Consider the following 27,869-nt stretch of genomic DNA (forward strand, 5'->3'; position numbering starts at 1 on the left):
TGCAGTGATTTTGGAGCCCCCAAAAATAAAGTCTGACACTGTTTCCACTGTTTCCCCTGCTTCCCCGTCTATTTCTCGTGAAGTGATGGGACCGGATGCCATGATCTTCGTTTTCTGAATGTTGAGCTTTAAGCCAACTTTTTCACTCTCCACTTTCACTTTCATCAAGAGGCTTTTTAGTTCCTCTTCACTTTCTGCCATAAGGGTGGTGTCATCTGCATATCTGAGGTTATTGATATTTCTCCCGGCAATCTTGATTCCAGCTTGTGTTTCTTCCAGTCCAGCGTTTCTCATGATGTACTCTGCATAGAAGTTAAATAAACAGGGTGACAATATACAGCCCTGACGTACTCCTTTTCCTATTTGGAACCAGTCTGTTGTTCCATGTCCAGTTCTAACTGTTGCTTCCTGACCTGCATACACATTTCTCAAGAGGCAGATCAGGTGGTCTGGTATTCCCATCTCTTTCAGAATTTTCCACAGTTTGTTGTGATCCACAAAGTCAAAGGCATTGACATAGTCAATAAAACAAAAGTAGATGTTTTTTGGGAACTCTCTTGCTTTCTCGATGACAGTATGAGATAATGTTTTATTAAATACCAAAATATGTACATTGTGAGTTCAGTCTGATAGTGAAAGATATTAAAATATAGTCACTGGTAGTTCAGGGAAAAAATGTGATTTTGACACATTTATAGCTCTTGTAAGTATTGTAGTTTTTGAGAGAGACTGAAATTAGAGGTCTGTTTGGGAGTGACATTGAAGGAATTTTTACATTGGAAAGAAGTATGATCTATATGACTAGAATCTAGGCTTTTATGATTATGTGGTATATTTTATAATTTTGTGATATGGAAACGTATTTTTCTGCTTTTTTCAAAATCAAATAAAAATACGTACTTTCAAAAAAGGGCAAATAAAGACACAGGTAATTCTTATGTTGATTATTGTGTCTTCAACAACATTTAATAGAATTTTCCCCTCATTATTGATGGAAAATATTTCTGTATATAATATTAGTGATATATATAAATGTGACTACTCAGTAGTGTCTTTGGAAATAATATCGTCAGTTCCATCTTTGCAGTATAGAACCTGTGTTGATATCTCGGCATACATACATACAGACAGACAGGCAGACATGTATTTTGACAGCTCATTTCTCCACTCCAAGACCAAAAACCTCAACTACCACCCCACAATAATACTAGCAACCACTGTGGGAAAAAAAGAGTCATTTGGGTATTTTTTATTGGTGGTGGTTTGTCTGAGGAACGGAAAAACATCAGTCCTTTAAGAGCTGAATGATTTCTAGAGCTTTTTCTTGGGCATGAAATTCGAGTTGATGTACCCGTTTGCATTTATGGGGAGAACGGGTGGCGTGTGGGCCGGGGGCCGTGAGCTTGGCTCTGAGCTTGGCTCTGCCCGGTCCCAGCTCCTGACGCCGGCGGCTGAAGAGAGCAGAGGGCCAGTGGGGGCGACATGCAGTGATGGCGCGTGACATGCATGCATGATCTAACACCTGTCGCCTCTCCTGTCTGCCCACAGCCTTTTGCTTACTTTTGTCTTGTCTTCACTTTGGATTTTTAGCTGTTATCTGAGAGTTAAAGAAAAAGCTTGGAATTGGAAAAAGGAAAGGCTGATAATGGGAAAATGCAGAGATAGGTTGAGAACCGTGATGCTGTAGGAAATGTGTCCTTTACCATCACTCACAAATATGGAACGTTGCTTTCAGTTCTGCTCTGTCCTGGTGCCACGCCAGCGCTTCGCCATTCTGGCCTGGGAATGAGAGAGTGTGGCAGGAGCCAGCTGGCCTCTGGGTGCTGGGGTGGTGTGTTCATTGGCAGGGTCTCTGGACTTGCCTCCCCTTCTCTTTTCTCCCAAGTTCTCTTGATGTTGTGGTTTCTGTAATCATGGCATATTGATATTTCCAGGCATCTGCCTCAAGAGTATGATTGGATAAGCATCAACCAAGTGAAATGTGTTTTTGTCAGAGAAGATACAGTTTCCTTAAGGGACTAGGGTCAGGGATTACAAGCGTTACAAAGGAGAATATAGTTTCTAGAAAGAGCACTGGACTGGGAGTCAAGAGACATTTCTGTCTCTATCAGAGCAAACCTGCAGGACTTGCCTACTGGTCCCGGGGCTGAGACCCTGTGCTCCCAGTGCAGGGCCCCAGATTCAGTCCATGGTCAGGGAGCTAGATCCCGTACGCTGCATCTAGGACTTGGCACAAATAAATAAATACCTAAAAAAAAAAAGAAGAAGAAGCAGTTGTAATAGTCTGATTAGAGATGAGGGATGTTTGGGCTAAGGTGGTAGCAGTGGAGATGAAGAAATATTTTTTTAAAAAGAACTAACTAGTAAGATTGTGGCCTTGGCTAAGATATTTGTCCTGTCTGTACTATGGCTTCACTATCTGAAAAAAATGGCATGTGAAGTCCCTTTGAGAACTAACATAAAGCATCTTAGAAAGCACGTTTCTATTTTTGGTTTAGAGGCAGTTGGCATGATTTATGTTCCCTTAATGCCTTCGAAGAAGAATCTCAGAATCCTGGAGCTGGAGGACATCTGAGAGACTCTTCTACTTTTTCAGCCTCTGGAATAAACCCAGGCACTCTGATTTTCCTGTTGTTACCATCTAAATAAGAGACCTCGACATTTTCAAAGAGATACAGTGTTTAGGACAACAAGGAAATTGAATCAGAATTTCTTTTCTCTCTTATCACTTGAAACAAGGTTGCACACTAAGATGTTGTCTAGAAGGGCTAGCCTGCTAATCAGAGTGAAGCGGGAGGATCGTAGGGAGTGTGCGTGCATGCATGTGTGTGTGTGTGAGTTTGAACACGTACCTGGGTGTGAGTGGACGGCCACTCCTGACTTTTAAACACCAATTGGGCCCATTGAAATATGCCTGTCAGTGGCAGAGAGCCATGGTTGTCATTGGACAGTGTCTCATTGAAAGCACATTTGTTTTATTAAGAATTCACCAATTTACAGAATAAAACATAGTCACGGAAGATAGAATTTGACTGTTCCTTTCAGGTGTACCAGATATACAGTCCTCCTTCCAAGAGGCCTCCCTCTTTCTGCATACCTGTTCCTGACATTCTCCTTAAAAAGCATTTCTTTCCTCAGATGACTAATTCTTACCGGTTTTCTATTCTTATGTACTAAAATTTATTTTAAAGCTCTTTTAATGTTGGCTGGTGCGTCTTCTACACCCACCAGCAGAAACATTGCGTTAACCAAAACATTCATTTGGTTCCATGAGAGCTTGTGGAAAAACCTGGATGAACATTTTGATCAACCCAATACTTGTTTTGCATATTCCTTTAACTGTCTTCCAGTGTTTTGCTCTGCTTCCCACAAAGAACTTGACCCATAAGTCTAACCTGAATCATCATCTTAAGTCCACCTCTCACATTTCATTGTTTATAGGAGGAATAGTTGATCAGTTTGATCAGTGTTCTTCTTGTAATACCTTTCATACTACTCGGGTGAAAATAGTGGCTTGGGACTTCACTGGCAGTCCAGTGGCAAATACCCTGAGCTCCCAATGCCAGGGAACTGGGTTCCACCCCTGGTCAGGGGACTAGATCCTGCATGCTGCATTTAGAGTTTGCATATTCCACAACTAAAAATCCCACATGCCACAACTGAGGCCCAGTGCAGCCACCAAAATAAATACTGAAAAAAGAAAGAAAGAACACAGTCTCTTAAAAAAAAAACCAACTCTGTTGTCACTGTACATCTGGAAGTTTTATCATGGACTTTGTTTTTCAGTGCTCTGATAATTATAGCTCCTTTCCCCAGTACTCTCTCTAGTCTGTACACTAAAAAAAATAATAATAACATTTTGAACTGTTGTTGTTGTTGTTCAGTGCTCTGTCATGTCTGACTCTTTGCGACCCCATGGACTGCAGCACACCAGGCTTTCCTGTCCTTCACTATCTCCTGGAGTTTGTTCAAATTCATGTGCATTGAGTTGGTGATGCTATCGAACCATCTCATCCTCTGCTTCCCCCTTCTCCTTTTCCCTTCAATCTTTCTCAGCATCGGAGGCTTTTCCAGAGAGTCGGCTCTTTGCATCAGGTGGCCAAAGTATTGGCGTTTCAGCTTCAGCATCAATGAATATTCAGGGTTGATTTCCTTTAGGATCGATGGTTTAATCTCCTTGCAGTTCAGAGGACTGTCAAGAGTCTTCTCCAGCACCACAGTTCAAAAGCATCAGTTCTTTGGTGCTCAGCCTTCTTTATGATCCAACTCTCACATCCATATATGACTACTGGAAAAACCATAGCTTTGACTATTCAGACCTTTGTTGGCAAAATGATATGTCTACTTTTTAATACACTGTCTTGGTTTGTCATAGCTTTCCTTCCAAGGAGCGTCTTTTAATTTCATGACTGCAGTGGTTTTGGAACCCAAGAAGATAAAATCTGTCACTGCTTCTACTTTGCTCCCTTACACGTGCCATGCAGTGATGGGACCAGATGCCATGATCATAGTTTTTTGAGTGTTGAGTTTCAAGCCAGCTTTTTCACACTCTCCTCTTTCACCCTCATCAAGAGGCTTTTTAGTTCCTCTTCACTTCTACCCTTATAGTGGTCTCATCTGCATATCTGAAGTTATTGATATTTCTCCCAGCAATCTTGATTCCAGCTTGTGCTTCATCCAGCCTGGTATTTCGTATGATGTATTAGGCATATAAGTCAAATAAGCAGGGTAACCATATATAGCCTTGATGTATACTCCTTTCCCAGTTTTGAACCAGTCAGTTGTTCCGTGTCCAGTTCCAACTGTTACTTCTTGACTCACAGGTTTTTCAGGAGACAGGTAAGGTACTCAGTCCTTTTTTGGGCTGATGAAACTGAGGAGATAACACTAATATCTTACTGCTTTTGTCAGAGTTATCTCCACACAACTGGATACTATTATCTGTATGTTCTTTGACTTCAGTATCGTTTTTCTCCTCACTGACTCTGTTGGAATCTGACTTTCTTTGTATTTTATCTACATAATTCATTTTTCATTGATAAATAACACTGCTACTTTTCATTGATAAGTGTGCTGTGCTTTACTTACACTAAGTAAGCACTATCTTGTTTTTGATGGATCGTTTCTATCTGATTTGTCAAGGTTACTTGGAATTCTATTTTTATATTTATTTTTCAGGGAAGTTAGAAACCTTAACTTAGTTGGTAGCCACGAAATGACTGAGAATGTTTTAAATTCCATTATGACAGTCACTGATTTTAAAAAATTGTTATTATTGGACCCGGCAGTCTGGGTGCTGTGCTATTACTCCCCTGAGTTATGTCAAGCTATTTATTTTAGTCACTATTAACTAAAGATTTTTCTGTTTCTTGGTGTTTTTAAACACCACCAACATTGATAATCGTACTTTATTGCTTGAAACTAGATTTGAATGGTTTAGAATAATAATCTAGAGGGTTGTGGTTGGTGGTAGTAGAATAAACTCAATAATTTTTTAATTTATTCATGTAGCTTTGGTAGCATCATTTTATATTTTTAGTAGCAAAGTGAGAGAAAAATATAAGAAAGGCTTTGGATTGAGCTTAAATGTCTATTTTGTAGATATTTTGCTCAGTGCTGGACTTTGAGAATGTCTGTGCTTTGATTTTAATTTAATCATATCCTATTTAATATATGAATTTAATGGAATGTGTTTTTTTTTGTTATTGTCATTACAGATTTCAGAAGGTGACAATGAAACGTGAAGAAGTTACATTTCTACTGTGATACTTGAAAATTAGTGGCTGCCTACCAAATTTTCATGAAAATTAAATATGACTTAGGAGCATTTGATTTATGAAGGCTTATGATGTCATCCGTTGCGACAGAGAGCAAAATCCAGAGGGCGGTGAGCCTGCAGGGAGTTGACCCAGAAACATGCATGATTGTATTTAAAAACCACTGGGCTCAGGTAATGTGTGAGTTTCACCCTCTCTGCTGGTTAGGTCATCTTAGGGGTTTCTATTGGGCTGATCCATGGGTCCCTACCTGTGTGACAAGTAACTAGGCTTCCAGAAACATAGGGAGGAAACCTTTTTAGGTAGGAAGAAAAGCAAATTTCTCTTCTTGCTTTCCTAGAATAGGTAGCTGGTTAAAACCTTGCTTTTCATGAAAGCAATTACAGGACGTGAATGTTCCCCAGATATTTTTAGAGGAGCAGCAGTTGGCCCTCAAGTGACTTGTCTATCACTTTGCAATATACTTGACCATGAGTACATCCTCTTTCTTCCCCTTCTCCTGCTAATTTTAACTCAGTCCTTAAACTCTAACAATACTGAAAGACATATTTATTAAGTATTTGCCAAGTGCTGTCCTGAATACCACAGATGTCTTGTGTCATTTAATCTTCTTCACAAACTGGTAAGGCAGTTAGTTTTAGCTTCCTCATTTTACAGATGAGGGAATGGAAAATTGTTAGCTTGCCTGAGGTTATATGACTAGTGACTTTCCATCCAAGTACTTAGACCTTGGTCCCATGACTCGAAGAGTATGGGACCTCTGTGCTCTACCATTTTTCAGGCTTGTGGTCCCTCTGTCATTTAAGGAAGGAAGGTAGCTAGAAGTATCTGAATTCATTACAAAGCTGTTTATAAAAGGTTCTTTAAAATTATTATTATTCATTTTGACTTCTCTGTGACTCTTCTTGGATCTACTTATATGAATAATTAAGGGTTGAATGGTCAGGAAATTTACCAGCTTGCCCCTTCCCTCAGCGAGTTTACAAGGGGAAAAATAAATAAAATTGGCATTCTTTACTACTTGTCCACCGTTACACTCCCCAGGTGAGCTGGTAAGTGGCTATTTATGTGACAGTTTTTTAATGACTACCCAATTCCTTCCTGTGGCTGGAAATAGCACATAAGTTAAAGCACCGAGCCTGTAGATTATAGCAGTTACAGGGACACAGTTTAGATCAAAAACAAAATCAATTCTGCTTCTGGGTCATTAACACTTTGTAGCTTCTTGTCACTATTCAGTGTAAAGCTTCTAAAATTCTTTTTCTGCATTTCCCTTTCTCTGACTTTTAACTGTTAAAATCTTAATGGGTTTGCCCTGGATCTTAAGGGCACATCTGCTTTAGCAATGGGAAGAAAGTAATCCAGGAGTTTTCCAGATAATTTGCGTAATTACCCTTGGCTTTGCACTTGAGTGCTGACGCACAGCACCTTTTGTTTGGCGGCGCCCGTTTCGTCGCTAAGTTGTGTCCAACTCTTGCAACCCCTTGGACTGTAGCCCACCAGACTCCTCTATCCATGGGATTCTCCAGGTAAGAATACTGGAGTGGGTTGCCATTTCCTTCTCCAGGGGGTCTTCCTGACCCAGGGATCCAACCCTGGTCTCCTGCATTGCAGGCATATGGTTAACTGACTAAGTTACAAGGGAACTCCCTTTCGTTTAGTGCAGAAAAGTACTGAGTTGAGGGTAAGGGAAAGTTTGTCAGAGGGACTGGAGTCTAGTTATTAAACGTTTTCTTTTGTAAAGTGAGTGCACTCTTGGTCCAACTGTGTTTCAGCCATTTTTTTAAACTTTGGCCAAATTTCTTACCGTTAGTCTTGACTTTCTTTTTAAATAAATCTGGAAAATGCCCTCACTCTCTCTCTATTTCCCAAGGCTCTTGAGGGCCAACTGTTACCTTTATAAATAAAAATACTGGTTAAATCAATTAATGTAGACATCAATGTAATTATAGTCATCGCTTGGTATCTGTGGGGTATTGGTTCCCAGATACCAGCAGATAACAAAATATGGGATGCTCAAGTCCCTTATACAAAATGATTTTTCCGTATCACCTAGGCACATCTACACATCCTCCAAATCATCTCTAGATTACTTATGATAACTAATACAATATAAACACTATGTGAATAATTGTAAATACAATGTAAATACTTGCCAGTGTGCAGCAAATTCAAGTTACGCATTTTGGAACTTTCTGAAATTTTTTTCCAAATATGTTCCATCCATGATTGGTTGAATTTGCAGAGGTGGGACCCACAGATACAGAGGACTGACTGTATTGTTAAATGGAGATTTAGTGAGCCCAAACTTCAGCTACCTCACTATGGGCATCACAGGTGGGACACAGCAAAGTATAAGCCCTGGTCTGGGCGTTTCTTTTAAATTTATTAACTGGTGGTTAATTGTTTTACAACGTTGTATTGCTTTCGGCCGCACAACAACGTGAATCAGCCATAAGTTTACACATGTCCCCTTCCTCTTGGCCTCCCTGCCACCCCTCACCCCTCCCCACATTTAGATGGTCACGGAGCACTGGGTCGCGCTCCCTGTGTTACATAGGAGCTTCCTGCTAGCTGTCTGTTTCACATATGGTAACGGATATGTTTCAGTGCTACTCTCTCAGTTCTTCCCACCCTTTCCTTCCGCTTTACCGTGTCTACAAGTCTCTTCTCTATGACTGCATCTCTTTTCCTGCCCTGCAAATAGGTTCATCAGTACAATTTTTCTATATTCCATATGTATGCATTAATATATGCTATTTGTTTTTCTCTTTCTGACTTACTTCATTCTCTGCAATAGGCTTTAGGTTCATCCACCTCACTAGAACTGACTCAGATTAGTTCCTTTTTATGGCTGAGTAATACTCCATTGTGTGTGTGTGTGTGTGTGTGTGTGTGTGTGTGTGTGTGTGTATAGCACTACTTCTTTATCCATTCATCTGTTGATGGACATCTAGGTTGCTTCCGTGTCCTGGCTATTGTAAATAGAGCTGAAATGACCATTTGGGGTACCTGTGTCTTTTTGAATTATGGTTTTCTTAGGGTATATGCCCAGTATTGGGATCCTTGGATCATATAGTAGTTTTATTCCTAGTTTTATTTTTTAAAGTAATTTCCATGCTCTTCTCCATAGTGATTAATTCACATTCCAGTGCATGTGGGGGTTCCCTTTTCTCCACATCCTCTCCAGCATTTATTGTTTGTAGATTTTTTTGATGCTAGCCATTCAGATTGGTGTGAGGTGATAGCTCATTGTAGTTTTGATTTGCATTTCTCTCATAATTAATGTTGAGCATTTTTTTTGTGTGTGTGTTTATGGCTATCTGTATGTCTTCTTTGGATGTCTTTTTAGGTCTTCTGCTCATTTTTTGATTGGGTTCTTTGTTTTTCTGATATTAAGCTGCATGAGTTGCTTGTAGAGATTAATCGTTTGTCAGTTGCTTCGTTTACAATTATTTTCTCCCATTCTGAAGGTTGTCTTTTCATCTTGTTTATGGCTTTCTTTGCTATGCAAAAGCTTCCATGTTTAATTAGGTCCCATTTGTTTATTTTTGTTTTTATTTCCATTACTCTAGGAGGTGAGTCATAGAGAATCTTGCTGCAACTTATGTCAACGAGTGTACTGCCCATTTTCCTCTAAGAGTTTTATACTTTCTGATCTTACAGTTAGGTCTTTAATCCATTTTGAGTTTATTTTAGTGAATAGTGTTAGGAAGTGTTCTAATTTTGTTCTTTTACACGTAAGTGTCCAATTTTCCCAGTACCACTTATTGAAGAGATTGTCTTTTCTCCATTATATTTTCTTGCCATCTTTGTCAAAGATAAGGTACCCACAGGTGCTTGGGTTAATCTCTGGGCTTTCTGTCTTATTCCATTGATCTGTATTTCTCTTTTGTGCCAGTACCATCCTGTCTTGATGATTGTAGCTTTGTAGTATAATGTGAAGTCAGAAAGGTTGATTCCTCCAGCTCTAGTTTTGTTTCTCAAGATTGCTTTGGCTTTTCAGGATCTTTTGTGTTTCCATAAAAATTGTGATTTTTTTTTGTTTTGGTTCTGTGAAAAATGCCATTGGTAACTTGATAGGGGTTGTATTGAACCTGTAGATTGTTTGGGGTAGTTTAATCATTTTCACAATATTGATTCTTTCAATCTAATGAACATGGTATCTTTCTCCATCTGTTTCTGTCATCTTTGATTTCTTTCATGAATGTCTTATAGCTTTCTGTATACAGATCTTTTGTGTCCTTAATTAGGTTTATTCCTAGGTATTTTATTCTTTTTGTTGCAATAGTGAATGGGATTGATTCCTTAATCTCTCTTTCTGATTTCTTGTTGTTAGTGTAGAGGAATACAAAGGTTTTCTGTGTATTGATTTTGTATCCTGTGACTTTACTAAATTCATTGATGGGCTCTAGTAATTTTCTGATAGTATCTTAAGGATTTTCTATGTCTATTGTTAGTTCATCTGCAAACAGAGTTTTATTTCTTTTCTAATCTGTATTCCTTTTATTTCTTTTTCTTCTCTGATCAACACGGCTAGGACTTCAAAAACTGTGTTGAATAATAGTGGGGAGAGTGGGCATCCTTGTCTTGCTTCTGATCTTAGAGAAAATGCTTTCATTTTTTCACCCCAGGTGGCACTGGTGGTAAAGAACCCACCTTCCAATGCAGGAGATGTGAGAGAGAGAGATGCAGGCTTGATTCCTGGGTTGGGAAGATCCCTTAGAGGAGGGCATGGCAACCCACTTGAGTGTTCTTGCCTGGAGAATACCATGGATAGAGGAGCCTGGTGAGCTACAGTTCACTGGGTTTCAAAGAGTCAGACATGACTGAAGCGACTTAGCATGCACATATAGGAAAAATGATTGTTGTGGGTTGTCCTGCATAGCCTTTCTTATGTTGAGGTAGGTTTCTTCTCTACCCATTTTCTGAAGAGGTTTTTTTAAAAATCATAAATTGGTGTTTAATTTTGTCAAAAGTTTTTTCTGCATCTTTTGAGATTATCATATGATTTTCATGTTTCAATTTCTTGGTATGGTGTGTCACATTGATTTGCATACATTGAGGAATACTTGCATCCCTGGGATAAACCCCATTTGATCATGGTGTATGTGTTGCTGGATTCTGTTCACTAGTATTTTTTTGAGGCTTTTTTGCATTTGTGTTCATCAGTGATACTGGCTGATAATTTTCCTTTTCTGTGATATCTTTGTCTGGTTTTGGTATCAGGGTGCCAGTGACCTCATGGAATGAATTTGGAAGTGTTTCTCCATCTACAATTTTTTGGAAGAGTTTGGGAAGGACAGGTGTTAGCTCTTTTCTAAACATTTTGATAGAATTCACCTGTGAAGCCATTTGACCCTGGGGTTTTTTTTTTTTGGTGGGGGGAGATTTTTGATCACAGTTTTGAATTCAGTGCTTGTGACTGGTTTGTTCATAGTTTCTATTTTCCTTTTTCAACCTTGGAAGATTGTACTTTTCTAAGAATTTGTCCGTTTCTTCCAGGTTGTTCATTTTATTGGCATATAGTTGCTTGCAGTAGTCTCTTATGACCCTTTGTATTTCTGCATTGTCTGTTGTAACCTTTCTTTTTTCATTTATAATTTTGTTGATTTGAGTCCCCTTATTTTTTTACTTGATGAGTTTGGCTAATGGTTTGTCAATTTTTTTTTCTTCTCAAAGAACCAGTTTGTGATTTTATTGATTTTTTATATTGTTCCTTTCATTTCTTTTTCATTTATTTCTGCTCTGACATTTATAATTTCTTTCCTTCTTTCCTAACTTTGGGGTTTTTTTGGTTGTTCTTCTTTTTCTAGTTGCTTTAGGTATAATGTTAGATTGTCTATTTGATGTTTTTCTTGTTTCTTGAGGTAGGACTGTATTGCTATAGACTTCCCTCTTAGAACTGCTTTTGCTGCATTCTATAGGTTTTGGGTCATTGTGTTTTCATTGTCATTTGTTCCCAGGTATTTTTTTATTTCCTCTTTGATTTCTTCAGTGACCTCTTGGTTATTCAGAAGCATATTGTTTAACCTCCATATGTTTGTGTTTTTTACAGATTTTTCCCTGTAATTGATATCTAATCTCATAGTGTTGTGGCCAGAAAAGATGCTTGATATGATTTCAGTTTTCTTAAATTTACCAAGTCTTGATTTGTGACCCAAGTTGTGATCTATCCTGGAGAATGTTCTGTATGCACTTGAGAACAAAGTGTATTCTGCTGTATTTGGTGGAATGTGCTAAAGATATGTTAGGTCCATCTATCCTAATATGTCATTTTAGACTTGTGTTTCCTTATTAATTTTCTGCCCATTAGTATAAGCAGGGTATTAAAATGCCCTACTATTGTTGTGTAAAATCCCCTACTATTTTTGATTCCCTCTTTTATGTCTGTTAGTGTTTGTCTTATGTATCGAGGTGCTTCTATGTTGGATGCATAAATATTTGCAGTTATGTCTTCTTGGATTGATTCTTTGATTGATAGGTAGTGTCTTTTTTTGTCTCTTGTAGTATTCTTTATTTTAAAGTCTGTTTTGTCTGATATGAGGATTGATACTCTGGCTTTCTTTTGATTTCCAATTGCTTGGAATATCTTTTTCCATCCCCTCACTCTTCGTCTGTGTGCGTCTCTCCGTCTGAAGTAGGTCTCTTGTAGACAGTATATATATGAGTCTTGTTTTTGTATCCATTCAACCGTTCTGTGTCATTTGGTTGGAGCATTTAATCTATTTAAATTTAAATTTAAATTTAAATTATTGATATATATGTTCCTGTTGGCATTTTCTTAATGTTTGGGGTTTGTTTTTGGAAGTCTTCCTTTTCTTGTGTTTCCTGCCTAGCGAAGTCCCTTTAGCATTTGTTGTAAAGCTGGTTTAGCGGTGCTGAATTCTCTTAACTTAGCTTTTCTGTAAAGTGTTTGATTTCTTCATCGATTTTGAATGAGATCCTTGCTGGACAGAATAATTTTGGTTGAGGTTTTCCCTTTCATTACTTCACATATATCCTGTCACTCCCTACTGGCCTGCAGACTTTCTTCTGAAACGTCAACTGTTAATTTTATGGGGTTTCCCTTGTATGTTACTTGTTGCTTTTCCCTTGCTGCTTTTAATATTTTTTCTTTGTGTTTAATTTTGTTAGTTTGATTTATATGTGTCTTAGCATGTTTCTTCTTGGGTTTATTCTGTATGGGATTCTCTGTTCTTCTTGGGCTTGATTATTTCCTTTTCCATGATAGGAAGTTTTTGACTATAATTTCATTAAAAATTTTCTCAGACCCTCTACTTTTCTCTTTTTCTTCTGGAACTCCTGTAATTCAAATGTTGCCACAGTTAATATTACCCCAGAGATCTCTGTGATTATCCTCAAGTTTTTTTCATTCTTTTTTCTTTATTCTGCTCTTCAGCAGTTATTTCTACTATTCTCTCTTCCAGCTCACTTATCGATTCTTCAGCCTCAATTATTCTGCTATTGATTTCTTCTAGAATATTTGTAAATTCAGTAATTGTGTTGTTTGTCACTGTTTGTTTATTCTCTGTTTCTTTTAGATCCTTTATAAATGTATTATATGATTCTTACATTTTCTGCCTTGTGTTACTGAGATTTTGTATCTTTACTATCATTACTCTGAATTCTTTTTCAGGTAGTTTGCCTATTTTCTCTTTGTATATTTTGTCTTGTGAGTTTTTGTTCTTCATCTGCGTAGTATTTCTCTGTCTTTTCATTTTGTCTGACTGTTTTGGGTTTCCTTTCCCCAGGCTGTGGGGTCATAGTTCCTCTTGCTTTTGGTCTCTGCCCCTGGGGGATGAGGTCCAGTGGCTTGTGTCGGCTTCATGTTGGAAGGGACTTGTGCTCGTGTTCTAGTGGGAGGGGGTGAGTTTTTCCCTCAGATGGACAAGGTTGTTTGAGGTGGTGTGTTTTGGGGTGTCTGTGGGCAGCCTCTCTGCTTATGTTCATGTTCTTGTCTTGCTTGTTGTTTGGGTGAGGCGTCCAGCGCTGGGTGCTGCAGGCAGTTGGGTGGTGCTGGGTCTTGGATTCAGGTGGGGGTCTTCAGGGGAGTGCTCACTGATTAATACTCCCTGGGGTCAGGAGTTCTTGGGTGGTCTAGTGTCCTGGACTCAGACATCCCCTCCAGAGACTCAGACCCGACTTCTGGAACCAAGATCCCACAAACTGATTTGGCAATAAAGGGTATTAAAATAAACAAGCAAACAAACAAACAAACTAAAAAAACCCTGAGAAGACCCCCCCCAAAAAAAAACAAATCAAAAAGAAACCCCCCAAACCAACTAAACACCAAAAACCCTTCCCAAAGAAACAGAAAAATGAAGCTGAAACAAATGATAAAAGCAAATTGAGACAAATAGAAACAAAAACAAATGAACATGCACAGACACACACACAAAGGAAAGCAAAACAGTCTAAAGAAAACAGAGTACAAGAGGGTGATCAGGTGAGTCAAGGAAACCAAAAATGATATCAACCAATTGAAAATAAAATTAACAACAACAAAACAAAACTAACTAAAACAGAAAACAGAAACGAGACCAAAGGAGAGTGCCAACTGAGGAACAAAGCAAAGATAGCAAACAGACAAACACGGTGGAAAAAAGGAAAAAAAATAGGAAAGCAAAGTTAAATAGAAATATGTAAAAGAAGGTCTACATATATTAAGTGTGCTTCCCTGGTGGCTCAGACGGTAAAGCGTCTGCCTGTGATGCGGGAGACTTGGGTTTAATCCCTGGGTTGGGAAGATCCCCTGGAGAAGGAAATGGCAACCCACTCCAGTTCTCTTGCCTGGAAAATTCCATGGACGGAGGAGCCTGGTAGGCTACAGTCCATGGGGTCACAAAGAGTCGGACACGACTGAGTGACTTCATTCACTTCACTCACAATCAGAAAGGGCTTCCCGGGTGGCTCAGTGGTAGAGAATCCATCTGCCAAGCAGGAGATGGAGGTTCAATCTCTGGGTCAGGAAGATCCCCTGGAGAAGGAAATGGCAACCCACTCCAGTATTCTTGCCTGGGAAATCCCATGGACAGAGGAGCCTGGTGGGCTACAGTCCATGGGGTCACAAAGAGTTGGACACAACTTAGCAATTGAACAACAAGCAACCATAAGAAAAGAACCCCCCAAAAACCCCACACAAATCCATAGAAAGCCAAAGTAGAAATATACAAAAGAAATTTAAAAAGTGTTATTAAAAAGTTTCCAACAGCCTAGATAGAGATTATAATAATAAAAAGAACAAATGCAGAGGAAAAGAAAGTGAAGAACATCTAGAATCAACTGCAGAATGAATCAAAGTAAGAATAATGTTCTCTTGGATCTCAGCTGTCAGTGTTCTTTCCTCTGCTGCGAGTCGCAGTCCACGTCTGCCTCGCTAGGAAGCCTTAGTACTGGAGAGGGCTAATCTCTGGACCTTCTGTGGGGTCAGCTCAGACTCCAGTCCGACCCTACTCTGGCCCTGCTCCTGCATGTGCTTGCCTCCATTGTCCACAGCTGCCAGAGCTAGAGCGTTTTCTTTAGTGGGAACAGTCATTGTCCTTTTATATATTCCATCGACACAGAGTCTACCTAGTCGATCATGTGGATTTAATCTGTAACTTGTACAGCTAGTGGGAAGATTTTGATCCTCTTCCTTAGGCAGTCCACCCCTGGAGCTCCATCATGGTTTTATCCCTTCCTCAATGTGGGTCATCCACAGGAGTCTGCTCCTGAGGCTGCCCTAGGGGACTTCGGTCTGCCTGGTGTGTGTCAGGCATAGAGGTGGGGTGGCGGCCTGGATCGTGTGGACCCTGGCCGTGTCAGGTGTGCAGGGAAGCCATTGGCCACAGATGCAGGAGATATGGTTCTATTCTAGTTCCTGGCAGCTGCTGCTCAAAGGACCTCTCTGGCTGGTCCTTCTATGTGGCTCAGCCCAGCAGGCACTCAAAGGGCAGCCCTGGCTGGGGTCCTTCTCTGTTGCTGAGCCCAGCAGGCACTCAAAGGGCAGCCTTGGCTGGGGTCCTTCTCTGTTGCTGAGCCCAGCAGGCACTCAAAGGACTACGCTCTCTGGAGTCTTTCTCCATTGGTCAGCTGCGTGCTGACCACTGTCAGGCCTGTGTGGAGAGAGAGGCATCAGTGATGGCTCCTCCCCCTGTGTGTGACTCAGCAGTAGCGCTTTATCTTCATGGCTGCCCGGCGTTCCTCCAAAGGCACTCCCCGCTGTGGATTTCTTTTCTCCCATCCCTTCCGGCTGTCTCCCCGCAGTCAACAGCAGCCCTCGCCCCCGGATTGCCCTCCAATCCCCACTCTCCAGCTCACACCCGCTGCTCCTTCCGGTGGATTCCCATCCCTGTCCAGGGTATGTAGGGCCGTGGCGTGGATCAGCTGTGTGATTCTCACTCCACTGATACTAACACAGATTGGCTGCCTTACTCTCTGATAGCTTCAAATGCTTCCCTTCTGTTCCAACGGAATGTCCTGGATTCAGTGATCTCCCCCCTGCTTCAGCTCCCCCATCCCTGGCTGCAGATTGGTCCTGCTCTCTCTCATCCTCCTCCTTCCTTCGTTTGTCCTACCGAGTTTGCATGGATCGGTATATTCCTTTAGGGTGGTCAGGGACTTCTGCTCAGTGAGAAATTCATTCCCGATGCATCCATGGGGAGAGATGTACTCTACCATCTTGTCGACCTACTCCCACACTGTATTGTCGACCACCAGTCTGGGCTTTTAAAGAACAGTTAAGCTAGTTTGGATGGCAACATGAGATACATTATTATAAAATGAAAAATATTGATCATAGGAAGTAAGGAAGGGACTATTATGGATGGAAATGGCCTGTGGAATCCAGGAAGTGAGATTTTGTTAGCTTGACTGTGGGAAAAGGAGGTTTTGATGACAGAAAGGATAAGGATATATATATTTTTTCCTTTCTGAAGGGAGGGGTATTAGGAGCAAATGATCAGCTTTGGCTTTTTTCAGTGGTTTAAAAAAAATGGTGAGGAAATCAAGGCAAGGCAGAGCTGTGGTGCTAAGTTTGAGATAAGGAATGAGACCTTCAGTTGATAAAAATAAATGCTGTCTATTTATTGTTTTTGGAGTTTCATGCTAACGCTTTGCTGTGAGTTGTTCAGGCTGGAGACTAATTCAGATGAAGAGCAGTTGCAGAGGACTGGGAAATGAGCTACAATCTGACATAACCTCCTGTGACTAGTGTGATGTAGCCCCCAGGTTCCCCTGAGGCAACCCAAGGAAACCTGTAAGGCTGGGAGGAAATGTGATAGAGATAGAATGGTGTGACTGCATTCTGTTTACTGGAGTGTTCCATTAGCCAGCAAGTACCATGCTTCTTCAGATGTTTGATTAGGGAAGATGAGGGCAACAAAAGTCAGTGGTGTCCAAAGTTCTGTTTGTTAGGATACTTGAGTACAAATTCAGCATAACTGACATATATTTGACAGATTCTGTTCTCCTGTTTACTAGGAGCTTCTACCTCAGGGGTATCCACTTACCCACCAACACTTTCCAATCTGTCAGGGACCGCTAGTTACACAACCACCCATTATCCAAGGCTGTCCGTGATCACAGGGGTCACCAAAGGAGGGACCTTGAGTGCCACTGGTGCACTTGAGTTTCCTAACTGGTTCCAGGCTCCAGTGACCTCAGGGCATCCTCAGGATAGTTCTAGAGTGGACATCCCAGAGTAGTGGACACTGGAGAATCCAGGCTGCAGGAAGTAGCCTCTGGCCTGTACATCCTGTCATCTTCTGACATGTCGTTTTCTGCCATGGTAGCAATGAATCTAAGACCCAGGTCTGTCCAGGGCATTCCTGTAATTGGACACTTCAGTGGCCTCTGGCCACCTACATGCCAGGCTGGGAGATAGGGTTCTTTATGCCATGGCCTCTTTCACTCCTCATCTCTCATTTAATCTCCAAAAATGCAAAATCACTTGGAGTTCCTAGCCATCCCTTCTCCTGGCATCACACCTTCCCATGCCTCTCTGCCCCAGGCAGTTCCTCTTCTTTCTGCCTGGAATATACCTCCCCCTGGTTGGTGCCTTCCACAAGCCCCATTTAGAACATCATTTCCCCCAGGAAACCTTCTCTCCCCGCTTTTGTGTTCCCACTCTGTGCTCTGACAGCATCTTGAGTGTCCTTTCACAGTGAAACCCACCACCTTTTATGAAAAGTACAAGTGTAATATCTTCTTCCCAGTCTCAGTACAAGCTCCTCATGATCAGAAACCATTTATTTGTAGTTCACATAATCTCCAGTGCCAAGAATATTGTAGGCATATGTAGATGTTTAATAAATTATTGAACTGAAAGACAGGAAATATGAAATATAACTTTAGAAGAGTTAAGAGACTTGAAAAACAGACACCTGTATAAAACATTTGCTATAATTTGCTACTGGTAAGATCTTTAGACTTGAAAGAGAAAGAGTCAGAATATGTTTAGTTTGTAGTCATCTAGAAGAACAGGTTATAGTCCAGCAGATTATTGTTTTTATCTCTTGCCTTTGCTTCTTCTGAATGGAAGAGAGAGCAGGACATAAGAAGCATTGGTCCATCAGACAATGAACTGCCCAACTGTATTGCCATATGAACTAACACCCTCCCCTCTCAGTTATTCCTAATGGCACATTTTTATTTGTAAAGCTTTATAGCCTTTGCTCTATTCTTTCTCTATCCTTTCCTTTCATGTGTTGAATCATTATTAGTCATATACTAAATGATGTCTGCTCTTAAAACCAAGAGACCAGAGGTTAAACAAACTCAATTAGAAATGAGAAATGCACGTTTCTGTGTGCTTCTTAATAGTGCAGAGCTTCTCCTTACTGCTCTCAGCCTCCAGAATATAAGCTGTTATATAATTTTTTAAGCTAAGAGCGTATCAGAGCTCAGATCATGTAGTGGTGATAAAGAAATGCTGGTGGATTTAGTAGCCATTTTCTTCTTGGAGGGGCTGGGGCTGAGAAAAAAACTGAATCTGGCTTGATTAAGTGAAATGTCTTCCTATAATAATGAAGAATAGATAATATGTTCTAAATAGGGTGACCTGTGCAGAGCACCAAGTGGCCTGTCTCCATTGAAGAAGCAGAGAGATCACAGTGAAGATGGCTTTGAGATCAGCATTCCCTGATTTCACCGCCAGGGAATTTCAGTCTGTTCCCTGTGAAATTCATTCTCTTGCTCTGTTCATTCTCACTCTTCTGTTCTGTGCCTGGTCACAGACTAAATAACAGAGGGAAATTACGTGAAGTCTTTAAGAGATGAAAGACCAGAAGATGTTAGAGAACTCTGTGATCAGTCTTCTCAATATCTTTCTTAGTAAAGCGATGTTTGTTAATATTTAAAAATTATATGTCTCTCTCCTCAGCTTTTCAAGTAGCTCTAGACTTGACAGTAGAAGGTAAAGCAGAACAAAAGCTGCGATCCTCAGAGGGCCAAGGCATTGAATTGAGCCTCTTAGACTAGCGTTGTTGAGTATGTTGAAATCTCAGAAGCTCGCCTACTGTATGCTTGGTGATAAGTCTGTTTTTGCTGTGCTTGGAATTACAGGGGTCTCTGGAGTATTATTACACAGATCATTACTCTTAACTCTCTAATACTGAAACTTTAGGAAAAAAAATTATGTATACCTAACTTAAGGGTTAGTTTACATATTATCTTATTGGTTGATGCTCCTACTGTGTTTCTGTATTATAGTGATTACTATACTACTCGGGCGGAGAAGGCAATGGTACCCCACTCCAGTGCTCTTGCCTGGAAAATCCCATGGACGGGGGAGCCTGGTAGGCTGCCGTCTATGGGGTCGCACAGAGTCGGACACGACTGAAGCGACTGCACTTTCACTTTTCACTTTCATGCATTGGAGAAGGCAATGGCAACCCACTCCAGTGTTCTTGCCTGGAGAATCCCAGGGACGGGGGAGCCTGGTGGGCTGCCGTCTATGGGGTCGCACAGAGTTGGACACGACTGAAGCGACTTAGCAGCAGCAGCAGCATACTACTCTGGTCCCAAGGAGGTGTGGCATGTAGATATAGTTTCTGCTTTATCCTGTTTAATTCTAGATTTAGATACATCTCTATAGTTCGGAATTGAAGCCGACATTAACCAGGTTCTGCAAGTACACATTTATTATTAGGCTGTTACCTTAATATAAGAAGAAATGATTGTGTAAAGATCTCCCATGAGAATAGGTGTGTACGAAATACCCTAAATTGCAGGACACAGCTGCTAAGCAATAAACAAGGACTGAATGGAAATTTGCTTCTGTTGTAGTTAATTTGGAACATTAAATGGAATTTGGCTTTAAGATCACTAAATCCTGGCCTCCTTCTATGTGATGGAAAATGTTGCTTGGTAACTTGTTTTTTTTTTCTTCCACAATGCCACTTTAAATTAGCATTCCAAAGGGTTTGGAAGTATGGATTGTATTCATGTGACTTTCTTGAAATAACGAGGCTCTAACCAAAGTAGCATAAATAGTCATCTATTGTTACCTGAGTGTATATAAGACAAAGAATAATGGTAAGGTGGAGTCAAAGCTAATCTTCTGTCAGAGAAACGTTCATTTTTATCATGAAGAGTTTGTTGCCATGTGGTGAGATTGTGTGATTTATGTATATCTTTCATTCTGAAAGCATTTGAGCTTCCTATTTAGAATTTGTGCATGTTTGAAATTCAGACCCATTTTCGCTGAGTCATAGGAGCCATCATTAAAGCTAAGGATAGGAGTAGCTGATATTCCTTAATGGAAGAAATATGCTATTTGTTCATCTTTTTGAGCTCTAATAATCCTCATAGTTACAGGTCAAATAACTTTGAAGTTAGGTTAAAAATTTAGCCATGTTGGTCAGATGATAATCTGTATACCATTGCTCACACTGATGTTTTGTGTATTTGTTTCTTTTTAGAATCGTGATACATGATTTGGGCTTTTGATCCTTTTTTATTTATATCCTTATGTATATAAATTTACATATATATTTTTATTATATTTACATTAGACATGTAGTATATATAACATATATATTAAATTTATATGTGTAAATTTACAGATATGTAAATTTAATATATGTGAATTTGCACATAAATGTAAAATTTATGCAAATATACAAATGACTCCATATTTATATGTATGCATGTGTGTATATATAGTGTATATACAAAATCTTGTATATGTTACAGTTGGTAGATCAACACATGCCTGGCTGTAATTGGAAAACCATTTACAGTGCTGTATTTCATCTTAAGAAAAGAAAGAAAGTGAAGTCGCTCAGTTGTGTCCGACTCTTTGCAACCCCATAGACTGTAACCTACCAGGCTCCTCTGTCCATGGGATTCTCTAGGCAAGAATACTGGAGTGGGTTGCTATTTCCTTCTCCAGGGATCTTCCTGACCCAGGGATCCAACCCGGGTCTCCAGCATTGTAGGCAGACACTTTACCGTCTGAGCCACCAAGGAAGCCTTTGATCTTAGCTGACTTATATAGTGAGCATGGGCTTTATCAGGGGTTGATTAGGTTTGTTCAGTGGTATTTGGCCTAACAAACGTGAAAGTGAAGTGAAAGTTGCTCAGTCGTGTCCAACTCTTTGCACCCCCATGGACTATACAGTCCATGGAATTCTCCAGGCCAGAATACTCGAGTGGGTAGCCATTCCCTTCTCCAGGGGATCTTCCCAACCCAGGGATCGAACCTAGGTCTCTCACATTGCAGGCAGATTCTTTACCAGCTGAGTCACAAGGGAAGCTGCCTAACAAAGTGAACTTGTTTAGTAAAGGAAATATTTGTAAAGTATATTTTCCTACTTGGATCTCTTCGCCCCATAATTGTGTTTTCTTCCTGTAAACTGAATCCTTGAGTCTAAGCACGTATGGCTGAGAAAGAGCCAGGGCTGGGGAGTTGGAGGCAAGGTTGAGAGTGTAAGAGGGTAGTCAGGGGAGTGGGTCAGGCCTCTGTGAGCAGCAGGGATCCGCAGTAGGTGAGTGAAACTGGGCAGCAGGCAGAAATCGGGGGCCCGGGAATGTTGGAGTTTGGTGGGAGTGATGTGAGAAGAGGGCACATGAGGGAAAGATTAAAAAGTCAAGGTCACATCGGGAATCAGCTGACAGAACCCGAAAGGGCTCAGAGCCCACCTGGCCGGCTGCTGTGGGCCATCGGAATAGAAGCTCCTGCCTGTTTCTGTGCCAGTTGTGCTCTGGCCCGGAAGCTTCCTGGGCATTCCCTGTCAGGGTGGGAACCAGGCGGGGGCGTGGCCCGCAGAACCCACTTGCAAAAGCAGGTCAAGGGTGTGTCTGCCTGAAAGGGAAAGGGAGGTGGCCCGGGAGCGTCCTGACACCTCCAAGAGGGAGGCTAAGGAGTGGCAACACAGGCGGAGCCAGCACTTTGCTGAGCTTGTGTTTCCGTGACTCACGGCCCTGGTTGTAACACACCAGTCTTTCGGGCAGTAAAGCCGCCAGGCCAGACTGGGGAATGAGTCAAGGGCCCTGTCCAGAGGACCAGCAAACCTTTTCCTTCTTGGTGGGGTATCACAGCTCTGTTCTCATGTTCCTCTGCCCATGAACCCAGAAGGTGGTGTAGAAGAGCTTCTGTAAAGGGGATACAGAGAGAGCTTTCAGTGTAGAAGCTGCTGTGTAGTTTACATTCTGTATAAAAATTTCAGTTCTCTTTTGTGGGTTTTTTGTGGCCCCCTCCCCACCAAAAGTAAGTCTGTTTGCAGAGGAGTGTCTTGGAATAAATAATATAAATGAAGATTAACCCATGAGAAAAGTGTGGCTTGTGATTGTGTAAATAGTTTTGCTTTATATTTACATATATACATTTAGATATTTTATAAATATTTAAAGGCATGCATATAGAATAAACACATATATCTATATGAAAATTTATACTGGGTAGGAGTTTCTGTTAATTACTGTTTTAACTCAGCGTTTGGTCCTTTTTTTAGACATAAGAACAAAATTACTTTGTTTTTATTTTTACTTATATTATGAAATTAGATCAATTTATAGGAAAGAAGAACTAATTAACCTTACAATCTCATTATATCTTCAAACTCATTTCTAACTATGGGTCTATTTGTCAATATATTTAGTTTTTAACGAATTATTTTTCTTTATATATTAGATGTAATGATATGATTCACTTCGTATTTATTTTTAATAGCATTAGTATATGGTGATGTAACATTGTGATTATAACTCTCTAATTCTTGACCATTTGGGTCAATAATATTTTTATTTTTCATTATTGAAAATATAGCCTGGGTAAACATTTTAAGACAAATTATCTTTGTGTTGTTTCCTTGAGGCATTTTCCCCAAAGTGAGATTAACAAGCCAAAGGGCAGGAACGACTTGATAGCTTCTGTTACATGTTGCCAGATTGTTTTCTAGAAAGATGGAGCTCATTTGCAGGGACACTATCAATGTATAATGCACAGTGCCAGTTTCAGATAGCTTAGACAGTCTAAGCACACATGAGAAGTATAATTACATTTCTACCCTGAGGCCTTGCTGTATAGATAGCTCTCATAAGTAAACTCAATATGTGAACTTTGAAATTATCGAATTAATATAAGTATAGAGCTAATTTGCTTTTTAGAGTGTGGAGCCCTGGAGGGGGCTTTGGGGCTGGAGAGCATGCTGTGTCGAGGTGGTGCCCCCTTTTGGACAAGTGTGGTACTGCGATCCCACACTGTGAGACTGTCAAGGCCAGAACCAAAGGGGGACAACAGACCCCAGTGTTCCTCACAGTGAGGTCCTCAGGCTTGTGAGGAGGCCTGCAGGGCTTCGTGGAGGCTGGGGGAGGGGGGCATTCTGCAGTCCATGCAGCCAAGAAGAGGGCATGGCCATTGGGAAGGCCTAGGCCATGAGTCCCTGAACTGCGCATGTCCCACAGCCTTCCTCATTGAAACTGTCAACTTAGGGGTGTTGGGGGCATTGTTTTGGCGTCACTCTGGCAGTATTTTTAATTTTATAATGGAAGCCGATGGAGATTACAGATTCTGAAGAAATTTGTTCATCTGTGGGGAGCGAGCTCCGCCTGTGGCAAAGGTCATGAGGAAGGAGGCTTGGCATACGCAAAGGCGGGATCAAGCCTCAGGAGTCTCCCTGGAAATTCTCGAGCATCTACCCCCAAAACCAGAGTCTGCCTACTTTATGCTTTGTGCTTTCACCTACACCTCTGACTTTACGGGGGGCTGTCCCCCACTACCTCTCTGAAAAAAGAGTTAGCTTACAGCTCCAGTTAATAATTCCTGGGTGTGACAGTGTTTAACCTACAAACTCCTTTGGAAATCCTCTAGCCTGCCTGAATAGGTTTTTCCGGCCACATGTGATTGTTCAGAGCCTCCCAACTGAGAGGCAGATGTTCTAAACTGTCTAAACACAGATTCCTTTGAGTAGTTAAAAGATCGATTAGAAATTGTATTGGTGAAGGGTTTTTCACTTACTGGGCCAGTGTTTGCTGCTAAGTCTCCATACTCCTTACCTACTGTGTCCTTGGCAGTGTATTGATTGATATAATGGGTGTATAGAAATGTAAGTAGTAGCTCAATGTTTGTAACCTTGGACCCTTGAGTTAATTCTTTTCTTGATTGAGCCCACCTCACCTTTGCCCTATAGGAATGCAGCTTTGTCCAATGCTTTTTTGGAGGCTGGTGCCTGACTTTGGAATAAATCACCTTTAGAGAAAGATAAGTTTCTTAAAATGTTAACAGGCCTCCTGGCCAGAAGATGATGTAATTCACCTGAACTTTTGCATATGATAAAGTTTGAAAGCCTGGCTTCGATTAGGACCAGGAACTGCTGTCCTTGCATGACTCCACCCCTTCCCCCATTATCCTCTATGCACAACTTAAGGTATAAAAACTACTTTGGAAAATAAACCGCGGGCCTTGTTCACCGAAACTTGGTCTCCCCATGTCGTTCTTTCTCTTACCTTCTGGCTGAATTGTTCAGCCTCTTTTCTTCATTGAATTTTCCTACTGAGCTATCTCATCCTATTACTCTTTATATCTTTGATAAAATATTTAAATAAATAGGTCGCCGACGCCGTCCCCGCTTCCAATACCCTGGATCAGCCGGGGCTGGTCCCCGGCATTCATCCATAAGGATAACTAGCCTAGTCTATAAATGTTCTTTTACTCTGCTTCAGAAAGGGGAAAATCTTAGACTTTTCCCTGAGAAATAAATTTCCCTCCTTGCTCACGCCTGCTGACATAGCCTTGTGCTTTTGCCAGTTTCTGCAGTGACTTGCAGAAATTCTAGAACCTAAATACCAGAACACGTAACAGCATGTCCTAGAACTGGGCTGGGAGGGTAAGACCGAAGTGAAACATATTCCACAGAGCATGTGGTTCAGAAAGGCTAAAAGGAACAACTTAAAGTCATTGATAAAATGCTTGAGAATTAACATGTGTATACATTTTAAAGGAAGTGAATTGAATGGATATTTATCTTAGAAATTCCAAGTCATAAAGTTTAATGGAAGCTGAGATATAAAATTGTTTTAATTTTCAGGTACCAAAGTAGAAGTTAAGTATTGATGGGCGGAGAGAGGTGGTAAGCGTTAAAAGGCCAGCAGTTAGGGAGAGATACACCTAGACTGTCACATAAGATTGTTTATTTTTGAGTTTTCAGTGCTTTTTTTCTCTTTTGGTGGTACATATAAATATATAAAACAAACTCTGCCATCTTTATCATGTTTAGTCAGTGGCATTAACTACATTCACAATGTTGTGTACCCATCACTATTATTTTCAAAACTTTTTCATTACCCCAAACAGAAGCCCTATGCTTTAGGGATTTATTTTGTAATTGGTTATCTCACAAATTTTTTTCTGGCTTAAAAAAATACACAATTCAAACTCTTCATGCTTAAAATTTCAACATATGGCACATGTTAGGGGATTCTTCTAGGTATGTGCCTCATGGTCATCAGTTTCCTCTCCTCCTTCCTATTGATGCATGCTTTGCTGAAGATGGTGCCAATCAAGAAGGGCAGGGAGGGTTGTTGTTCTGTCGGGGGCATGTGAGGAGCTGCATTCTGCAGCTGAAAGCTTCAAATCAATGCTGTTTGTAGGAGAGCAGTGGTAGTCCTGCTTATTTAATGTATTTTAAACTTTAAAAGCCCTATTATGTTCTTGACAGCTTAAAAAAAATTCAGAACTTGTTCTGCTTTGAACACAACAGCTATTACTATTTTTGTGTATTATTTTTAGTCTTTTTTCACTTTCATGTTTTTAAGGTAGTTGATCATGATGAGTCTAATTGTATACAATTAACTAATTTTTTCATTTAACATATCACTTAACAGTTTTTTTTTTTTTTTTTTTTAATTTTTGTTCAGTAGTCTTCATAATAATAGGCCCAGGAATGTATGGAGCTTAATTTACACAACCATGTTACTTTCTTTGACATTTAGGTTGCCAAACATGTGTAACTATGATAAACGAACAACTTCAAACATCTTCCTTCTGTAGTTTTTAACCCCTTCATTTTATTCTCATGAGAGGGAGATGCAGAAGGCTCACATATCTTTTTTTCCCAAACTTTAAGCTTTTTATTTTGTATTGGGATGCAGCTGATTAACAGTGTTGTTGTTTCAGGTGAACAGTGAAGGGACTCAGCAGCACACATACATATATCCATTCTCCCCTACCCCGCCCTCCCCTCCAGGCTGCCGCATGACACTGAGCAAAGTTCCACATGCTATACAGTAGGTCCTTGTTGGTTATCCCTTTTGAATATAGCAGTTGCTCACATATATTTTATTAGGGGTCATGGCTCTTGCATTTTCCATGAAGATTTGGTACAATCAGCAGTGGTATGTTTTTTTTTTTGTAAGCTATGATAAACATCAGATGGATGACACATACTTGATTTGGTTACAGGTTGTGAAAATCTTAGAGAAGCATGACCCCTTGAAGAACACCCAAGCAAAATACGGGTCCATCCCTCCAGATGAGGCCAGTGCTGTCCAGAACTATGTAGAGCACATGCTCTTTTTGCTGATTGAGGAGCAAGCCAGGGATGCTGCCATGGGGCCAATCCTGGAATTTGTGGTCTCTGAGAACATCATGGAGAAGCTCTTCCTTTGGAGCTTGAGGCGGGAGTTTACCGATGAGACGAAAATGGAGCAGCTCAAGATGTATGAGATGCTGATCACCCAGTCCCACCAGCCTCTGCTGCACCACAAGCCCATTCTGAAGCCCCTGATGATGTTGCTGAGCTCTTGTTCAGGAACAACCACCCCCACCGTGGAGGGGAAGCTGGTGGTCCTGCTCAATCAGCTCTGTTCCATTCTTGCCAAAGATCCATCCATCCTGGAACTCTTCTTCCACACTAGTGAGGACCAAGGGGCCGCGAACTTCCTCATCTTCTCCCTTCTGATCCCCTTCATTCACCGGGAGGGGACCGTGGGCCAGCAGGCCCGGGACGCCTTGCTCTTCATCATGTCTCTGTCTGCCGAGAACAGTGTCGTGGCTCATCACATCGTGGAGAACACCTACTTTTGTCCAGTAAGTCCTTCTTGTTGGCCCACTTCCTCCCGCTCTTCTCCTCTCTTGGGCTGATGATAAATAATTTTTAAAAAGCTTCTTTAGATTGTTATTTGCATCTCTTTTGTGCTGAAAATCTTGTTTCTTGTTTTTTTATTTTTGTGATTGTTATTTGTTCCTTTTTGGTTGTGCTGTGTGGCATGTGGTATCATAGTTCTCCAACCAGGGATCAAACCCTTGCATTGGAAGCACAGAGGCTTAATGGATATTTTCCCTTTTTTTTTTTCCCAGCAAACTGTTCTTGGCAGCTTCTATGGAAGGATGTCTAGAGGAGATATTTTGGAGGGAGGAGCGGAATTTAAGTTGAGATGCCCTATGGCTGAGCAATGTCAGCTTGAAATAAGCCAATAGAGGAAACTATATGTGTTACTGTTGGGTTAGGAGCTGTTTTGTTTTTTCTAAGAGTATCTCCTGAGTAATTGGTAAAACCTGCTCATCTTATATTCTTAGCTTTTTGGATTGGTTTTGAGCCAATGAGTCATGGCATATGGTCAGACACTTCACAGTGGGCTTCACAAATTAATTTGTTTCCCAGCAAGATA

At 40.7% G+C, this 27,869-nt stretch overlaps 1 protein-coding gene across 5 annotated transcripts in view; it reads left to right on the top strand.

The window, feature by feature from the left end:
• The window catches only part of FAM160A1 (family with sequence similarity 160 member A1), a 307,897-nt gene that overhangs the window by 182,617 nt on the left and 97,411 nt on the right, over positions 1 to 27,869 (top strand). For 4 of the 5 annotated variants that reach the window (XM_027513440.1, XM_027513441.1, XM_027513442.1 and 1 more), the window contains 2 exons: positions 5,718 to 5,950; positions 26,662 to 27,288. In XM_027513440.1, the coding sequence (XP_027369241.1) occupies positions 5,846 to 5,950; positions 26,662 to 27,288 (732 nt within the window). In that variant the 5' untranslated portion in view covers positions 5,718 to 5,845. Of the gene's footprint in view, positions 1 to 5,717; positions 5,951 to 15,895; positions 16,120 to 26,661; positions 27,289 to 27,869 lie in introns of those variants that run through there. The other variant, XM_027513439.1, reaches the window with a different exon arrangement.

This window comes from Bos indicus x Bos taurus, chromosome 17 (genome assembly GCF_003369695.1).
Source record: "Bos indicus x Bos taurus breed Angus x Brahman F1 hybrid chromosome 17, Bos_hybrid_MaternalHap_v2.0, whole genome shotgun sequence".
In the NCBI taxonomy this organism is placed as follows: Eukaryota; Metazoa; Chordata; class Mammalia; order Artiodactyla; family Bovidae; genus Bos; species Bos indicus x Bos taurus.